Source organism: Pholcus phalangioides, unplaced genomic scaffold, assembly GCF_987345545.1.
Source record: "Pholcus phalangioides strain wild (caught in Gottingen) unplaced genomic scaffold, Ppha-v1.0 ptg000020l_1, whole genome shotgun sequence".
In the NCBI taxonomy this organism is placed as follows: Eukaryota; Metazoa; Arthropoda; class Arachnida; order Araneae; family Pholcidae; genus Pholcus; species Pholcus phalangioides.
The window spans coordinates 10298745-10318694 of NW_028301613.1; the positions used below are offsets into that span (position 1 = coordinate 10298745).

At 36.3% G+C, this 19950-nt stretch overlaps 1 protein-coding gene across 1 annotated transcript in view; it reads right to left on the bottom strand.

Annotated features, from left to right (window-relative positions):
- The window catches only part of Agps (alkyldihydroxyacetonephosphate synthase), a 426147-nt gene that overhangs the window by 63152 nt on the left and 343045 nt on the right, over positions 1-19950 (bottom strand). Inside the window, exon 16 of the mRNA XM_089248613.1 lies at positions 14528-14589. Within this exon, the coding sequence (XP_089104739.1) occupies positions 14528-14589 (62 nt within the window). The remainder of the gene's footprint in view (positions 1-14527; positions 14590-19950) is intronic.

The following is a 19950-nucleotide window of genomic DNA, read 5'->3' on the forward strand; positions in this document are numbered from 1 at the left end:
CTGTCCACATTCAACTGAGGTTTAGGACTGGACCCTTGTTTCTTTGCATCGTTTTTTCTGGGCATAGCCAAATTTTCCATCATGTCTTTGGCCTCTTTGTGTCCAACTAGGAAAGAATTACAACACTTTTTGGTCTTCTCTGGAGGCATTTGCAAACGTGCCAACTTTTGAAATCTAGAAATCCGAAGATTCTCCCGAGGGGGGGGGGGACCGCCACACCCCACCCCCAGCACTTCCAGACTCGATCAAAAAAAAAAATTCACAAAAAATTTTTTTTTTAATAATCAATTAAGAAAAGGTTACATCCCCCCCCCCATCCCAAGGCAGGTTCTGCATTGCCCTTGAGCAGAATATAATTCCATCGTGAATGCTATCAGTGATTCTATCATGGGTATATGAACTCTTAAAAGCTTTATATTTTAGCTTTATTATAGCTTAAAGTTTTATATTTTCTTTCTGAACACGTTTAATCGGAAGAAACAATTAAAATTCAAATTACAAAGCTGCCGATGAAAAAACATATTTACTGCACGGCTGTTAATGGAATACAATGACGATTATACAGGCATTTCGGCAACCCCCTGATAAATGATTGCCGATAAACGCTACGAAAACGAAGTCGCATCTTTGCCAGTTGCTTAAATGCGATCACAGAGACTGTTTTTAAGACTGCTCGATGGAAATGACCACGGCTGTCCCCTCTATAGGTGTTTTCCCTTACGACGATAGTAATCATTGACAACATTGATAGCAACGTGAAAGCTAGAGTAATATCTAATTTTCTGCCAAAACCCGGAGAAATTTTAACAAATCCGGAGAGCGGGAGGAAGAATGAAAAATCCGGAGTTTCCTGCCTAAATCGGGAGAGTTGACAGGTCTGCATTTGGTATGGAGGCACAGGAATTTGTAATATTGAACTATTATCGATACAATGGTGAACAAACGGAGTAGGATCTCCCACTGGTTTGAAGACATCCTAATGTTCACTTATCAGGGCACTAAGTTGACACTTTTGTTCGGGAGGCAGACCTCTTCCCTCATCACCACGCAACTGATATTAAATGCATAAATTTGATGCTACACACGCAGCCCTTGGGATATGTGGGTATTAGAATCGGTGATGATGCACGTCACTAAAAAGACAACATCTTTTCTTGAGATCTACTGCCATTAGGAAATTCAATCCCAGCATTGATCGGTTACCCTCTGATTCTGGCAACCATAAAAAGGTAGTTTCAACAGTCCAATTTACAACACGTACTGGTACTTCTACTTCATATACACTGTTGATAGACAGGGTACCATCAGCCAGAGAAGTAGTCGTGGTAGTACTGTTCATTGGTATATTTTTACTTGGGAAAAGCTTGTATAAGTTCCCCTGCAACTGAGTGCATCACACCTGTGTCTATGCATATGAGACCATGACAGAGTTCCCAGCAAAATCCACTTGATCATTTCCCTGACCAAATTCACGTACACTGTCACGCGCATTTATAATTCTAAACCATCTAATATCACTAAATCAGTGATTCCCAACGTCCTCTTGGGGGCGATGGAATGTTCCAGGGGGCGGTAGAAGCTACAGGTATAACATAGGATCCTATGGGTTAGATTGCGTTGGGGGCGATGGGTGAAAAAAATTTCTGAAGGGTGGTGATGGGCCAAAAAAGATTAGGAAACTATGCTCTAAATTATAGTTGACCCCCTCCCTTGTATTTGTGGGGGTTACATTCTGGGGGTGGGGAAAATATGGGAAATTGCAAATAACTGAAACCATAATTTTTTTTGTTTATCTTGTTTATTGAACATCATGAGAAGAGCAGGGTAACGCAAAATTATAAGGAAATGTAAACGAGGGTGCAGCGATTGATTGTTGGTGATGTTTTCTGAAAGAACATTGTAATTTCTGTTCGCAGTTTCTTCTTCATATCATCATGTTGGAGTATGTTGACAAGACTTCCTCTACCAATTTTTCTACATGTGAGGAACGTAATATAGAGTGATCTGTATCATGAAAATCATCTGGTGGTGAGCCACAGCAGCAACTGATTACTTTCGCCAAGCATAGTCAATATATATAATTTTTTTTTTTTTTTTTTGTATTTTCAGAGCATTATCAGTAGCACTAGACAAATGAGCCATCCTAAACAGGCACAACTCAAATTTTGTGAACAAAACATGTAAATGACGATTGCTGAGGAAAAAATCCAATGAAAGGAAAAAAAACACAAATACGGGAACCGCGAATACGGGGTGGGGCGACTTGCAACGTATGTCTTTATCTGCCAATGAACAAAACAGTTTCGAACAACTATTTATTTCTATTATTACAAATTAAAACATTTTAGTTAAGACATCAATTCAAGGGCAACCCCTTCACTAGTAGGAAAATCGCAAAGTATACTTATAGTGAAACGACTAGGGCGGAAGTGACACTCAGCTATGGTCTTCAAGAAACTATGCTCGACCACAGATGTCAGTAGAATCACACAGAGTTCGGCGATGAACCCAAGGCGTCGACGAGGCGGCGGAATCGGATCACAGACGTCGACAGAACCACACTTGGTCTTCACCGATCAAGCAGTAGAAGTCAGATGACGGATATCGTGACGAACCCAGTGCGTAGATGAGGCGATATTATATCACGAACACCGGTAGAACCACACAAGGTATTCAGCGATCAAGTGATGGAGTCCAGTTAACGGATATCTCGACGAACCCAGGGCGTTGACGAAGAGGCGTCATTAGATCGCGGACATCGGCGTGCTACACGCGGATTTCGGCGTTCAAGCGGTGGAGTCCGATGGTGGACGTCGTGACGAAAGGGTAGCATCAGATTGCAGCGTCATACGAGGAAACTATCAGATCACTGCTATTGACCATGCCAACCAACGCCAGATCGCAGTCGGCAAGATCTATGAAGGCATTAAGATCGAGAACGGACACCAGCAGACATCCATGAACGACATTCTTGGAGAGCAATTGACGGGAACATCGGACCAGCAGAGTTGTTCTGATGATTAGCGATTCTAGCGCTATATGAGACTGAAGGCCGATTTGAAGCATGGACGTGATTATATATAGCTCCCAAATCACTAAGCATGCAAATGAAGAGTAATGCACATGCGCCCCCCATCGACATCAGCGTTCCAAGCGGCAAGTTCGGAAACTAGTTTCCCTTTCTTCCTAAAACAGTTCGTGACACGTCGGCACCGAAAACGTCCGTAAGTAACAACTTTGTTTAGTCGACAGGAAATAATTCATAATAATTATAATTATAATAATAATAACTCAATAATAAAACGTAACACATGCACTACTATTACATCAGGGGGGCAAAGGTCAACAAGGCTATGTTACAGACTGTATATCATTTCACGGTTAATACACCATTGAAAAGCACATTACAGACAGATGCTAATATTTTGCCGCCGCCACCACTCCTTACAAAATCAAACAGTGTATATGATCTTGCACACAACACTAGTTTCCTTGGAAATTTCACAGAGATAACTAAATTCAAATCATTCTTCAACATATAAAAAGGTTAAGGGCCCTTTCACACGGAGTGGATGTGGAAGCAGGTCCGGAAGAAGTTTTAACAATTGGTATATACAGAGCATTTCAGACGATGTGGAATGCGCCCGCACCTTTGAAGTGTTCATGTCGGTCCGGATGGCATCCGCATGAGTCAAAACCTACGTGCGGGCTCCACATCCGCACATACAAGTATCGTACATTAGGTTATTTGGAGCTATTCACACAACGTGGATGCGGGCCAAATTAGTCCACATCTTTGGCTACTTTTTAAAGATTATTTCCTATGGAATTTTTTAATTATTTGACATAAATATAAAAACACCATATGAAGGTCCCTGTGCATCAATAGGATGTACTTGTCTATGTCTATCCCTCCATTTCCTTCTGAGATAAAGGAGATATAGCAACTTTAACTGCCTTTTGTCCATACTTTACAATTTTTTTAAATAAAACCTGCTAACAACAAACACTGACGGGACCAAAATTATAAGCCATTCTGTAATTCGTTACAAATATAATTGACTGAATACTTTATATAACTTTTAAATTTAATTACAAATTTTTAATTTTTTCTTTTTAAATTTTTAAAATTATTTTAAAAATATAAATATTTAAAATTGTTTTAAATATTTTTTTTATTTTTAAAACTAAATACTTTTATTAAACAACGTTATCCATGGACGGCATTCACTCAGGACTGGATTAACACGTTTGAAAGCCCTAAGCACTTGAATAGTTTTGGTGTGTGTGTCCCACTCCCAATACCTACATATATACATTACATGATATTGAGTCTATAAACTTAAAAAAAAATGTGACTAATCTAAGGATGGAATTTCACTCTAAAAGGTTTATGAAAGTTATTTTATAAAACTTGAAACAAAGCAACCAATAAATTTATTGGTTACATTCGAGAAAATGCAACCGATCAGCTTATTGGTAGCATTTGTAAAAGAATTATAAAATTTTTATAGTGTAATCCAGGCTTAACACAGAATTGTGATGTGAATATTTCTAAGCACAGACATTTTGAAAGTCTCCACCCCTCCCCCTTTTTCTACTTGCAAAGTCTTTGATATCTCCTGATTTTTTTTTTTTTTTTTTTTTTTGGAACATCATTGGATGTGTTTTTGGAATTTTTTTTCATATTTTCTAAAAAGACAGATCTTAGATTTTTTTTTTTCAAAACTTTTTGAAAATATTTTGAGATATATTCTCCCTTTGACTAATTGTGACGATCAAACTGAAAAGGAATCTTTATGTTAAGATTAAACTATTAAGATTATTCTATGGGGCTTTAGATTAAACCACCAAAGAGTAGCTCTAGGCTGCCTATGAGCACTGAATCAGGTATGAGGAAAAAAATAATTACAAAAATTGGGGGGGGGGGGGCGGGGGAGAAAGTTTTTATGCAAAAATTTCAAACTAAAGATTTTTTAGAACTTTAGTGCTCGCAGGTTCCTGCTTGAAAGGGCATGCGGATCTGGGATCTGGACCCATGTCCGCTCAGTGTGAAATAGGCCTACAGGTTCTCTACCCACAGGCAGGAAAAAAAAACAACAAGAAAATAAAATGTTTTTTCAGAAGAAATAGAAAAGAAGTTAAGAGCTGGTATATTGGCTTTGCTTTCAACAATGGAAAGGAGGGTCTCTCCACTTTAGATGCCTTCATCCATTTACTCAGAGAGCAGATTCTTTCTTGGCCAACATTGTAAAATCCCACCCTCCAACTGATAAGACATTTCTCTCTGTAGGGGATCTGGAGGAAAATGCTGATAAGGATTTTTTTTCCTCTCCCTGGAGATCTGAAAAATAATTTTCCATGGAAAAAAGTGAAGGTAAACCATTTGCATGTAGATTTATCCTGATTTTTTCCCCTTCAAATTTTCCCAAGTATTTAGAATTTTCCCTGACTTTTGACAAATATTTCATATTTTCCCTGACCGTTTTCCGATTCCCTGACTTTCCCTGATTCTCCCTGACTTTCCAGGTTGCTGGGAACCCTGCATGATCTTCACATACCTGAATTTCCATCAGTGGTAGACCCGAAAGTCTTTGGATTGACAGCTGTACATTGTTGGCTGCAGATTTCACAGCTGCCACAGTCTATGAAGAGTAATTTTGCCTTGATGAACCCTGGCATGCAACATCCACAGCAGACAATAGAAGACTTGTCATGAAACGGTGTAAATTGTTGAGGTTGTACCTTTTTTCTGCATGCACTCAGCAACTTTATAATCAAATTTCTAACATCTGAAACATTTAACACCATGCTATTTCTACAATCCTTTGAGAGATGATTATTTTCTCCACAACTGTAACATTTAATGTCAGGTTATTGAACAAGATCTGGCACCACACTTGGTCTGGGTGGCCAGTTGTGGAAAGATCTTTATTTATGCTCACTCTGGAGTTGACACTCACTAAATAGTGTTGGATAGTGACGTCCTAGATGATTGTTAGCTTCATCGTCATTAGCTTGATCATCATATACCCCTAATTTCAACTTCAACTCTCTCACTGATGTTGTCAGCATGGCTTTGTCCTCTGGAATGCCATCCAGGACATACTCAATTAACGCCGCATCCTCGATGTTGCCTCTGCTGGAAATCTCGTTCATATGTAAGAAGTACTCACGAGCTGTATCGTTCGATTTTCTTTAGGATAACATCTTTTGCATTTGACAGGGTTCCCGATCAAAAAATTAGAAAGAGTAGGATGGGAAAAGGGAAAGGTACCCCCCCCCCCCCATAGACAACATAATCAGAGCATAATAAAAAATTCCTAAAAAAATTTTTTTAATTAATTTTTTTTCCATAGCACTATTTGAGTATCCTGTAAAATTGACTCGAGCCGAAGCAAAATGGCAGAAATGACTTGGCAGCAAAAATAATTTTTGCCCAAAATAGGGTATTAGCATACTGTCAAAATTAGGGATATGTCTCTCCTCTTAAGATATATTACATTCTTGTTTTGGAGTCTTCCACAGTCAAGTCTGCCAACTCTCTTCAACAATGCGCACAGCAAATTATGAAAATATGTGAATTTTTTAAGAATGATCCTCTTTAGAGACTATTTAAGAAAGAGTGCGAAATGCAAAATATGTAAATTACAAGGTCTGACAAGGACTAGGATAAGTCAAGATGGACTAGGGGGTTTTACTGTGTTGCCCATCCCTTTTTTTAAATAGGATTTGTTTAAAATTTAGCGCGCTCAATGCCAGTGTAATCATTTTTGGCAAATGAAGCACTTTCATTTCTGGCTCTTTGCTGAGTATTGTTTATGCTTCTAGGTGCCCTAAAAATACAGACGAGAATTGAATGCACAGAGTCACAAAACCTAAACAGGCCTATGTACCCAACTGCTTTGTTATGTCACTTATACACAAAATGTGCACCATAATTTTGAATAATGAATGTTACTGTCCAAGGCCATGAATACAAAATTATTTCCTTCCAACTAGGCAGATGTTTTTTAATCAGGATAACTAGAGTACTACTCTACTTGTTGAACCCTCAAACTAAGCAAATGAAAAATTAATAAACCACCAAATGGTACACATACATCTTAAATAATCTTAAAAACAATATAATTTCTGCTTTGGCAGAATAATTAATTACAAACTACTACATTTGTATAGTTGGCATTATATCGATGATTCCCACCTCAATTTAAATCAATTATACAAATTTTTGTTGATAGGTTTTGGTACAAGAAGGAGGAAAAGTAGGACAAAACTGAGAAAGTAGAACAAAACCAAGAAAGTAGGGTAAAAGTAAGACATTTTACCAAAAAAGCAGGAAAAGTAAAAAATGTAGGATGAATGGGAGCCCTGATTTCAGCACTGCTGAATTTTGAACCAAACTCGGCTAGGAGAGCATCTTTCAAGATCGCCCACGAGCTGATGCCTCGTTCACCTTGGATAACCAATTTTACAAGACCCCTGAGACACTTCAAGAACAAACAAATGTAACTCAGGCCCCCTAAAAATTTGAGCTATATTTTCGAGCTCCTTGATGAACTTCTTGAATGGATAGATGCTTGCACCATCAAACGGCTGTATTGAGAGAGAGTCTTAGACATCTTTCAGGTTCATGGAAAAGTTCATCGCAAGGGAATCAGCGGAAATAGGTCTTGGGACTATCAACTCATTGTTGTAATTTTCTGGGAGCAAAGTCTGACATCTGTTGCAATGATGAGGTTGGTTCGTGAATCCGAGTAAAATATATATACATCATTGGCCGTCTGGCTTTTCATCATCATTGGAAACACTGTTATGGCTATTTTTTTAATCGTCAATCGTCAGACACCTGAAGTTTCTCATTCAAGTTTATTAGAGCCAATAAAATATTCTTTGGAAGTTGATCCCAGTCTACGCACAGGAAATATGCTACAGGAAACTCATCTGTTTCACTCCATTACTCAATGGTTATAGCCAAACAGTTTTTGTGTTCCTCGAAGACATGCTTGCACGCACCAAAAACAATTGAAGCTTCGTAGTCTCTTTTGATTTCCTCTATCGCCCTCCGACTTGAATACAAGTTCAATTTCTTGACAATCTTTGCGGATGCACTCTATATGAATTAGTGTTAATTCGAGGGATTTGTCTCAAACAAATCAACATTTTCTTCATCTGAAACTGATCAAAATGCACTCACCACAAACACTTCAAAATCATCGTTGGTGATTAGCATGGTTAATAGGTGTCGAAAGGAATCTGCTGTTGCCATCATGGATCAGCAATAGTCCTCGTTGTCAAAAGGAACGGAAACCATTGTCATATGCTGGAAAGCTTTGTCAACATCTTGAAATGCCGTTGTAACTGGAAAGAAACCATTATCGTTTTGAAAAATGTGGGAATGGTTATCTTGGGAATCCTCTTCTTGGAAAGCGTGGGAATCATCTTTGGAATCGTTTTCTTGCGATGCACGGGAATCATTGTCTTCAGAATCATTTTCTCGGCGCGTGCATGAATTATCATTCTTGTTAGGCGTCAATTTGTAGGCTTGTATGGTTGACTATTAAATTTATTTACGAGAAAGGAATAGAAATTCACACCATTGGGGAAAATCTTGCCTACAAAACCACACACTCTGAGTGGATAACATCACAACTTCTTCGTTTGAATAACTCTTGAAAACTACTCGCCACGAGAGCAGATCTCAGGCATGCCACCTACATCCATGAAGACGCTGTCTTGACTGTCACAACTGTTTTTTAGATGTATTTATTACCAGTGCAGTGTTTTTTTGCTTGTTTATCTCCAATAAATTATTTGAAGTTAATATTTTCTGTTGTGAATCGTCTGGGATAAACAATTGGTAACAGGCTACGATAGAAAAACGCACACACTTTAAACCATCTTTTATTATTGAAGTTATTTATTAGAAATTTTTAAATAACTAATAGTAATAAATAGATCAAAATAAGTAGAAAATCATAATATAAAAAAAATCTACACTATGCAATAGTGATACAAAAGAGGAAAATAACAAGGGTGCATCTATTTGGTGTGAATTTGGTGATTAGCGGTCATTCAAGTATGACGTCAGCATAGAGGTGGGAGGGGTTACGGATTTGCTGACTTTTGATGACGAGGGGGTTTGGAGGTTTCTTACATCATCAACCACCCCTTTTTGGAGATATGAAATATTCTAAGCTGCTGACGAAATTTTGCAGACAGGGGAGGGGGGTCAAAAATGGCTGAAAATTTGCTTCCATAATACTTGAATGGCCCCTCATACAAAAAAAATAAGGTTTTTCTGAGGATAGAAGGACAAAATGGACAAAGGTGATATTGGGAAAACTTGCAAAGAAAAGAAAGTACTTGAACTTGCGGAACTCTTCAAATGTATCCAATGCAGAGATCAATGTAAGGGTATCTAATGAAAGTAATGTATCAAAATGTAAGGGTATCTAATGTAAGTAATGTATCAAAATGTAAGGGTATCTAATGTAAGTAATGTATCAAAATGTAAGGGTATCTAATGTAAGTAATGTATCAAAATGTAAGGGTATCTAATGTAAGTAATGTATCAAAATGTAAGGGTATCTAATGTAAGTAATGTATCAAAATGTAAGGGTATCTAATGTAAGTAATGTATCAAAATGTAAGGGTATCTAAGGGTAAATTTGATAAATTTCCTTAAATTTATTACTTTCACCTCTAATTATAACATAATACCCAAGCTGGTAAACATGATAAATTTCATTAAATTCATTACATTTGCTGATTATTATGCATAATCACTATTTCATATTGGAAAATATGATAAACTAGTAGTATTGCTATGGTATGGTTTATTGACAATACTTTTTAGTCGGAGTCTGGACTGGATATAAACAGTAAAACCTCTTATAATGGCCACCTCCGAGCAACGATAATCCCTGAACAACGATCACATTTTGTTGGAACCGAACGCATCCTATAGACTTAACATTACAAGAAACCTCAGAAAAATGATTTCTGAATACCCTCCACATATGAGTCGGGAAAAAAATATGCATATCGCTATGAGAAAAATAATTTTCAAGATTTCATTAAAGGGAGTTTTCCCGCTCCCCGGACTTTATGGGGGAAAAGATTATGTATGCTTTCTTTTCTTGCGTACAAATATGCTAGATGGGTATATTGAAGGCAGTCGAAAGGAAAAAATCTTGAAGAGATTAGGGGGACAACAGAAGAGACCTGTTGTCAGCAATCTTAATGACTTGACGGATATGCAAGTCCACAGCACTCCCTTGTCCAAGGGATGATTCTGTCCAAAAGAAATGGTGCTTGCATATAGGAATAAAAATGTAACAGGTATTAATTTTTTGAGAAGGTTGTGTCAATTTTTTTTTCAACAAGAATGCATGTCAGCGCCTATGTCTCCAGCTATTGGACTCAGGAACGCCCTGGAAAGTTCCAGTTCATAGTTTCCCATACTTTTTGTTCCATTGTGCCTCTTCTTCAACACTTTTTTGTTCTCATCGCTCCTCAACTCAAGTCAACCTATAGGATCCTATACTAAACCCCTAGCTTCTACTGCCCTGGATCGTCCCCACGAAGAGATATCGCCCACTTTGAGAAACCCTAGTCTAGTTGAAGGTTCAATGTGAACAAAGAACTTTTACGTATGCTGGTACATTGTCTTGGTCCATATCAGTTTTCCTCGCTTGTTGTGTTAACCTGCAAGCCTGAATTTTAGAATGTCAATGTGATGTATATCGAATAATCAATTATTATAACATTAAAATATAATCACGTATTTTAATGTAATCAATTATATAACAATCATAATCAGTAACAGAATTGATTATCATTGTGCATCGCATTATCAAATGTGCATCGCAAATTTTAGTTAATTTTTATGATATCTCCCTAAAACGGCCAACTCCCAATAGTGGCCACATTTTTACGATCCTGTTAGTATCTGTTTTTGGGAGATTTTACTGTATATAAGGAACTCTGATTTAACCCTTTGGCAGCGACATATATTTGGGAAAAATACAAAAAAAAAGAATCTTTTTCATTTGTTTATTGCCATGTGTTATACCATTAAAAAAGATTAGATGAACTCAAGTTGTGCTTCGTGAAAAATAAAACATCAATTTTTTTGTCACAGATATAATCATCAAAACACAAATAGTGCACTTTTCCGTTGCCCAAACTGGACTTGGACACTGTCAAGAAGTAATAAACTTTCATGATCACCACCTAAATAATTCCTATTTGATAAAGTCTGAGATTGATGAAGTTCTGATATATATAATGAACTCTCATTCAAAAAATTTCGTGATCATAACAAGTTTACCAAGTAAATTTGTATTTTCTGTGCAATTGCAGTGCATGAGGTAAAAGTGATTTTTTTTTTTTTGTATTTTTGAAATTAACTAGTGGCCCTTCAGCACAATCGCCACACACAATCACGGACGAAAAATATAACAAAAATCGAATATTCGGGCTTGAAAACTGCTGTCTATTTGAGTTTGTCCTCAGCATTTCTCCAACACTACTGTTGGCATCTGCAGGAAAATTGCATAACTGGCACAAAAGTAAAATTTCCCAGGACATCTCAGGTTATATTTATGCCCCCGAGTGTCTAGCTTTCGGATTGGTCAGTTGATCTCATGACTAGTAGCAAATCAGAAACGTTTCTTAAATCGGAAGAATCCAATTGGCTGAGAGATGGCAAGTTATTTGATTGGCTGTGGTCATCATTCTGTTGCTGGATGTTGCAGGGAAAGATTCTCATTTTTCTGAGTGCTGGGGTTCAGGATCTGCATATTTCATAGTTTCTTCATATTGTACAGTAGACTCTCAATAACTCGACACCCCAAAAGTATAGACAAACATGTCGACTTAAACAGATGTTCAGTTAGTGGGGTTTCACTCGAAATTTTCGTCCGATCGTTTTTGTGTGCGTAATTATATGCATTCAAACAATTCCATTAAATAAAATGCTAATTCTCTCATTAATATTAATTTAGGGTTGTTTCATAACAGAATCAAAACATATATAAACAATTTACCTCATCAAAAATAATCAAGTATATTTGTTCGTTTTTCTTTCAGCAGAGAAAACAAAAAATTTTCTACACGATTATTATTCTATCCCACGATTGTTCAGTTTTTTCCTGAGTGCATAGGAATCGAAGTATCATATCTACAGCTTTTAATGCATCATGGGGAGATGGTGCAGATACTTCTTCCTCTGAACTTTATGTGATTTTATTTCTTCGGAACATGAAGCACTTCCCCTTTGATTGATTGATTCTAGAATATCGACCTCTTCTAAAAGTTCTTTTATGGAAATGCCACTAAAATGATAAGCCGGCCAACAGGTTTCAAACATTCATTCTTCATATGCACGCCGCCGGTCGGCTTATATACGAGTTGGCTTATACACGAGTATATATGGTAAGTAAAAATGTTGAGCACCTAAAATGAGTTTTCTCCTCTAATTGGTATACAAAAGACAACATAAAAATTGCCTTCCACCCTATCAAAGAATCACCAGCAGAAAATAAGTAGCCATAATTAATTGGGAAAGCTGTGCTGATCTTTACCCCCACAGAGATGACAAGAATCAACTAAGTATTGAAAAAAACATGATATAGAGACCATTTTTAAACAAACCACGAAAATATGTGAAATACTGCGATCACCACAGTGGCTCTCTATGACCCAGTGTTCTACAGAATACTGTGCACCTGTGGTCAAGTTTACATTGAAAACACAAAAACATCTGTGGCCACAAGAACAAGGTTGTGGGAATTTGTGTGTGTTTGCCCAACAAAAGAGCATCCATGTGAAACCCTCCTCTTAAAAAAAAGCCCCTTGTAAAAGACACCAAAAATTTGCATTTACTCTGAAAAATTATACTTTCTAATAGTGTTATTGAGTTGTTAAGCTCTATCTAAAAAGAAAATTCTCTATAAAAGAGAAAGAAACATTTCGTGACTTCAAGGAAAGACCTTCTCTGGCTTTGGAATTCAAAAAGCTGGAAAGGGGCGGGGGGGCGTTAGAAACTCCAGATTTCATGGGAAGGATGTTATCATGCCATAAAGGAATTGAACAACATTGTGGCATGGATTCAAGGGACACTGTCATCAAAGTTCAAGGTTGTCCATGCCAAGAGATGATTGCCTGGGATGAGCAAGACTTGGGGAAAGGGAAATGTTACATAGGGTAGAAATTTGAAAAAAAATGCATGTAAGGTATGTGTGGCATGTGATTGTTCGAATAGAAGAACAAGGTTCTATATGGACTCAGAAGAATTTGAAGAGAGAAGACATGTACGAATGGCTGCTGTAGTTTAGCAGGACTTCTAGTTGCTGTAAATAAAAGTTTTCTTAGTTCTTAAAACATCTTTCTTGTGGTCTTTATGCACCTCAAATCCCCCACAAAGAACCTAAGAAATCCAAACGACCAAGCAATGTTTCCTTCCTTGAAATTACCCACAAAAATGTATCTTCTAGGCACTACACTCTACTTCTGGCACTTTCACCTAAAGAGATGTCGGCAAAACTAAAAACGATCCAATAGCTAAATATCACCACTTTGACACTTTGATCTGTTCTTTCTTCTATGACAAAAAAAAACTCTTTTTCTTGGGAGAAAGAGGGGGGCGGGGAAAGTAAGACCATCTACAATCCTAATGCACATGCTCTTTGGAATTCTTTCATTAATCGTAATAGCTCTCACCACATGATAAAAGTCTGGGAAGCTCCTTTTTTTCTCACGCAATGTAAGTTGCAGAGAAAAAAAATTTAATTTCACACAAATATTTCCCATTACAGAAAAAAAAGGTTTTAGGAAAATCGCAATCCCCTAAATTTTGCACCTTTCACACTTGCTAAAGTCTGAGCCTGGTCATCGAACTGATGAGACAAAACCAACATTTTTAACTATGATATTGTTTTATAGTGTGCAATATTTTAGTAAATTACTAATTTTCTAAATCTGTTTGTTCATAGTTGAATGCAATCATAAAAATGTTTACCTTAAATTGTTTAAAGTGTTTTCCTTTTTGCCATCTGCAAAGAACCTTCTTGGGAATGTTTAAAGAACTGTGTGCGCTCCAATTCATTGTACTTAGAGTTGTCCGTTGCTCCTACCCCCACGGGGCTATATTACCAACTTTGAGAAACACTGATATGAGATCAAACTTTTGAAATTCAAGTATTGATTCTATACTTCGCAATGTCTTATAAAACTTTCACTTGTTTTCTCATTGTAATATTAGAGAATTTTCCACAAAATATTTTATTTACCATTATTTATCTTGGAGATAATTTTATTTTAAAGAAAATAAATCAAAATATGGATTTAACTTCATTTTTTAATCTCGGAGAATTTCTTATTTCTTTTTCTCCACGAATAAATTTCTAGAGTGCAAGAATGACAAGTTTAACAAACTGTCCAAATGTTTCTACAAAACTGAATATTCAAAGGAATAGAAATAATAAATAAATTTTCAAACATATGAAAAGATAACTTTTACCTATCCCATGGTGCTGATGTTTCAAAAGATTCTGCCACCACCCCATAATCTAAACCCAAGTCCTAGGAGGGAGAAACATTAAAAAAAAAAACAAAAAAAAAAACAAACATGAAAATATGTAAAACATACAATACTTTTACAAAACAGTAAAAAAGAACACAGACACCTCTACATTAGGAACATAAACCCATACATATAATACTTTACCAAAGGAGGAGTGCAATGCAGGATCTGAATTCTTCATGAAAACTGTACACAGAAAGAAGGGATATTTTAACAGTTATTTTAACTGTCCAATTAACTTCTCCGAACGTTATCCGCAGTGCCCACTTTTTTTAAGATGCGCATGCTTTTTCCCTTTTCTTGGAAGTTTGAAATATTCAAATATTTTTTATAGCATGCTCTTTTATAGCTTGGATGTGTCGAGACATAATATGACACCACACCCCAAAAGTGGGGGGGGGGGGGGGTCATAATGCCCTGTGACTAAAATAATTGCTGTTGATGAATTTATGTGGAACCATAGTAGTTGAACCTTTGCTAAAAAATATATGAGTAATAAAACAGATGCATCATCTTCGCAAGTGAATCGAAAATCAAAAACAAAAAAAAAGTGATGGGGGATGCAGCTTGGCAAAACATAACAAAGAAAATAGTAATAATAATCTAAGACCTTGAAATATAATTGTTCAACTCCATCTAGTGATGAGATAATAAAGTAGAAGGATGGCAGCACATGTATAACAAATTATTTCATCATATCTATGTGAAAAAAACAGAAAAGCCAATGCGTCTACAAATGCTGTCGTAGACACCACCATTATGAATGGCAGTGACGACAATTGCCGTCGTAACCACTTGATTGGTTAAAAATCAAGTAGGGAGTTCTCCTGAAAAAAATTAAAATTGCTGATGCCCTTTAAAAAGACGTGAAATTGTGCTAGCCATCACCGAAAAGCACACAGTCACTGATCATCACTGAACAGTGAATTAAATTAACCATTCAAAGGCCGAACTATGAACAAAATCACTTATTGTTTTGAAATTTGGAATGAAGTCCAAAAATAGACTTAGGCATGCAAAAGGACAAAAGGTTGGATCAACTTTGAAATTTGAAGAAAAAAATTTTTTTCTTTGTTTTCCACGATGTTCCATAAATGGAACATTAGCACTTGGAGAGAGGTGAAAGCAGAAATTGGTATCGCCTATATTCTCACTATTTTTTATTTCTGGCGTACAGTTATCACACAAAATTTTCTATTTTCTAATACAAATTCAAATTCGCAACACATACTGATTTTTTTCACACAAAAATGTGTGCAGAAAATTCGTTGTTTTCTGAGATAAAAGAAGGAAAACATCTTTTATGGGTCCGTTTGTAATTAAGTGTTTTTTGACAAACATCACCCTGTCCTTGCATCACAGACACAATATAATGGCCATCATATGACCTGGCATCTTTTTTCAGTTGACAACGTGGACTTGCACACCTCCTTCATTCATAGAAGATTCATTTCCACTTCTCTTTGGAAATCCAAATGCAAAATAAGATCTGCTTCTGAATGAATCTTCCAATGGGTCTTCCAATAATGGTCATATGGCAAATCTTTCCCAATGGAATCCAGAGCTGAGGTTTTGATCAGATTCTAGGAAGAATTTTTTTTATCCCCTGCAATGTGTCTTTCCTTATCTTGAAACGTTCACATGAGTGTTGCACTTTTTCTGCCCTAAATCTTTTGAAGAACACATTTGAGGAGTTTCTAATACCTCATCCTCGTTATTGCAAAATATATCTAGCATACATCACTTGGGAACTGTTCTCACTAGATCATTTTCACTAGAACATGGTTCCACATAAGTGAAACCATGTACCATAAATGGAACATGCGTATTTGAATGCGCATAGCTTGTTCACATGTAACACTACAAAAAAATAATAATTGATTTACTCTGATGGATATATCAAGTGGTAAAAACACACAAACAAATTTTCAATTTACTTCAAAATTGAAATTTGGTGAATTTTAATCAAAATGGGAAAAAATGCCCAAAAAAAAGTCAAATTTAAAAATTCTGTCAAAAAAGTTTATATTAACCCGAAGTTTCCAAATTTATTTCAAAAAATACTAAGAACTCTTCTCTATATAAGATAAGAAACCGGAAATATCTTAATGAATTTTTATCTGATATTTTTGTAAATAAAAACTGTTCCATTTAAGGATTAAGGTGCACTGATTTAAGTGGAACCACTTTTTTCATTCAAGTTCAACCTAGTACCTTCACTAGAGAAATCAATGAAACTTTAGAACATATGACAGCTGGTTTTTGAATCATTCAATTTTTATTGTAAGTGCTTTAACCTCACCACATTTCCTTCAGTTTTTTCTTTTTGAAAATAGTTTTATTTTTAGTGGTGCACTGTTTTCAGTTGCATCTTTTGAGCACAAGTAGAACCTGAGACTGATTATGCTTTAAAATCATTCATAAAGGAAAGAAGTTCAAACAAAGGGGAAAAAATTAATTTTAACCATAAAAAGTCTAAACATTTTACTAAACATTCTGTATAGAAAGCTAATTACGAAGATGCAGATAACTTAGAATGCATTTTTCGAATAATTTTTTTTTTTAATGTTTATTCGAAAAATTGTTTTGGTTGAAAACACTACTGCAGGGGTGGGAAGTGACAAAGTCCATTTTGGAGCAGCTTTGGAGCAGCAAAATTCAGGATTCGGAGCAGTTTTGGAGCAGCAAAATACAGAATTCGGAACAGATATTTTTAAATTGGAGCAGGGAAAATTAACAAGAATATTTTTGTTAACCCTCACCCCTTTTCAAAATAAAACAACTGTACTGTCTTTTTGCTATCAAACATCTTTTCATCAGCTTGTTTTTTGTTTTTGGTATTTCAGGCTTTTGACAGCTTGTTTGAAAGAGAGGCTGTCATAAAAATTTTCACACCAGTCTATTTAAGATGATTTTTGCTTACTGAGGGCACTATTGTCTGTCTGGAACCGCAGCACTTCAAATGGGCTAAAAATTTTCTATAAGTTTTCAATTTTTTCATACTTGGAAAGAAATTGTTGCAAAATAGGAGAGAATTTCAGAAGAATCAACACGACGTTTGGCGATTAAGTACTTATTATTTGGCGATCTGACACTCGTTATTCGGCAAAGTTTCTAAATTAGCATTCGTAATTCGGCGGAAACGCACTTTTTACTCCCGGAATGAAAATTTTTTTCACGAAACATCAGGATTTGACACAGTGACGATCGACTACAGTAATTTCTGCTGCTTCCAGTGACGACATTTTTTTTTGAAAACGTAAACTGACCCGCATTTGCGCTTTAGAGCTGAAAGACCATTACAAACTATCCTCAGTTGCACGATCACAGATATTATTGGGGTTTCGCGATGGAAAGCCCGATGATGGGCTTGATAGTTCAAATATGGCGATAGTTGAAGTACAGTGGAATAAAACACGCTCTTTTCGGAAAGAATCGTTTCGCGGCAAGCAGGAACAAAAATTTTTTTAGTCCTTTCTGAAATTCTGGGCATACTGAAGCAAAATTCGTTATTTGGTGCAGAAAAATACGAAATACCCTATTGGAGCAGGATGGCGGAAGATGTTAATTTTGGTGCAGTGCGGCGCAATTGGCACAGAGTTCCCACTCCTGCTACTGATATTGTCATAGGCATCCAGTTTATTCGCGAGAACAGTGGATGAAATTACTTCTGTCCACTCATCCATTAGATGCTCTTTGCATTCAGGAGGGACTTTCTTTTTCATCTGGTCGGTGATGATCAAGTCCTTTAACCCATGGAAAGTTGTGATGTTCAATTCATTTAATCAGTTCTCGAAGAATAACCTGAGCTTGAAATAGTAATCACGCCAAGTACTTTTTTCGATTTCTTGTGAGTAGCAAACAGTTGACGGAATTTTTCAGTAGATAATTGGAAATGTTTCAGGAGGACCCTGAGTTGCACTAGTTTAATGTTCATGCTGACAGAGAATGACTTGGGGCAAATGATATTTGTGGCAGGGATGAGAGGAGTCACCAGGACACAGGGTTGTTTGGTTTAAACAACGTTGGTTTAAACCTTGTTTTTAACCAAGTGGTTTTTTTTCAAAAAATCAAATAAAAGTTGCCTAAATATAATTTTTTTTCCTTGAAAAATATCACATTTGTTCATTATTAGCCAAAATGTTTCATTTTTACCACATTTTATATCCTTGGGGTACATTCTGATGGTATATCTTTAAATGACATAAGATTTTAAGAGTGGTTTTTTTTCAAAAAGTCTCATAAAAGTGGCCAGAATATACATATATTTTTCATATGAAGTATCTTAGTTATTTAAAGTTATGTATATAAAAGCCAAAATTTCTGATTCTTACAACATTTTCTAACCTTTGGCTACATTCTGATGCTCTATCTTTCGCAAATTCATGAATAAGGATTGTATCACACATCTAAATGTAGTGGTGTATTATCTCACAAGGTTTCTTTTCCCTTCACAAAGAAGCAGCTACAGTAGTGACACCATCATGCTAGGGGCAGGTGGTCCTATAATCCAATAAAGACACCAACTGTCCTTAAAGGACATAGACTAGTGTACTAGTAGTTACATTACCTCACATACATTTTCATTTTCTTTCCCATAAGAGGTAGCACATCTCCCAGTCTTAATATTCAATAGTTTTTTTTATACTTTCACACACACACACACTGTTAAGCCCAGTTAATGAAGGTTCTACTGAATAGTAGTAACAGATTTATGAAAAATAATCAGCTATATACAGGGTGATTATAACTTACAATAAGTACTGATCAGAATGACTTGAAAATTTGCATGGATACTCCTGAAGCAATGGAAGTTTCTTTCGCAAAAGAAAAAAGTGCAAAATGTGCAAGTAGACGATGCTGTACTTGGCCAGCAGTATAATCTATTTTGTGCAACCACATCATTTCGGCACTTCCACAGCATCAGTGTGTGGATAGAACTTCTATCAAGATGCACATTGCAATACCAGCAAAGCAGCTGCTGAAGACCCACTTTGACAGGATGCATCTTAACCCTTGCAACTTCTGGCTGTGATGGTACGTCAAAATGTTATAAACAGTGGTCAAATTGCAAACTTTGGTGAATGGCAATCTCCAGCACATTCCCTATATGTAAGAAGTTACTCAGGAATATTAACGGGGACGGGGGCGGCGTTTGGTTTAATAAAGCTGAATTGCAAGCACATCCACATTATGACCATGGCATACTCAGATTCTGTTGTTGAACAAGAATTTTTGTGCTTTCAACCTCATAGCCAGAACACGCGGTGTACAACATATTTTACATTTCTTAAGTAAGTTGTAAGTTCAATTACTTCGTTTTTTGTGATGTTTCCATGAATTATGAAATCGTGAAATGT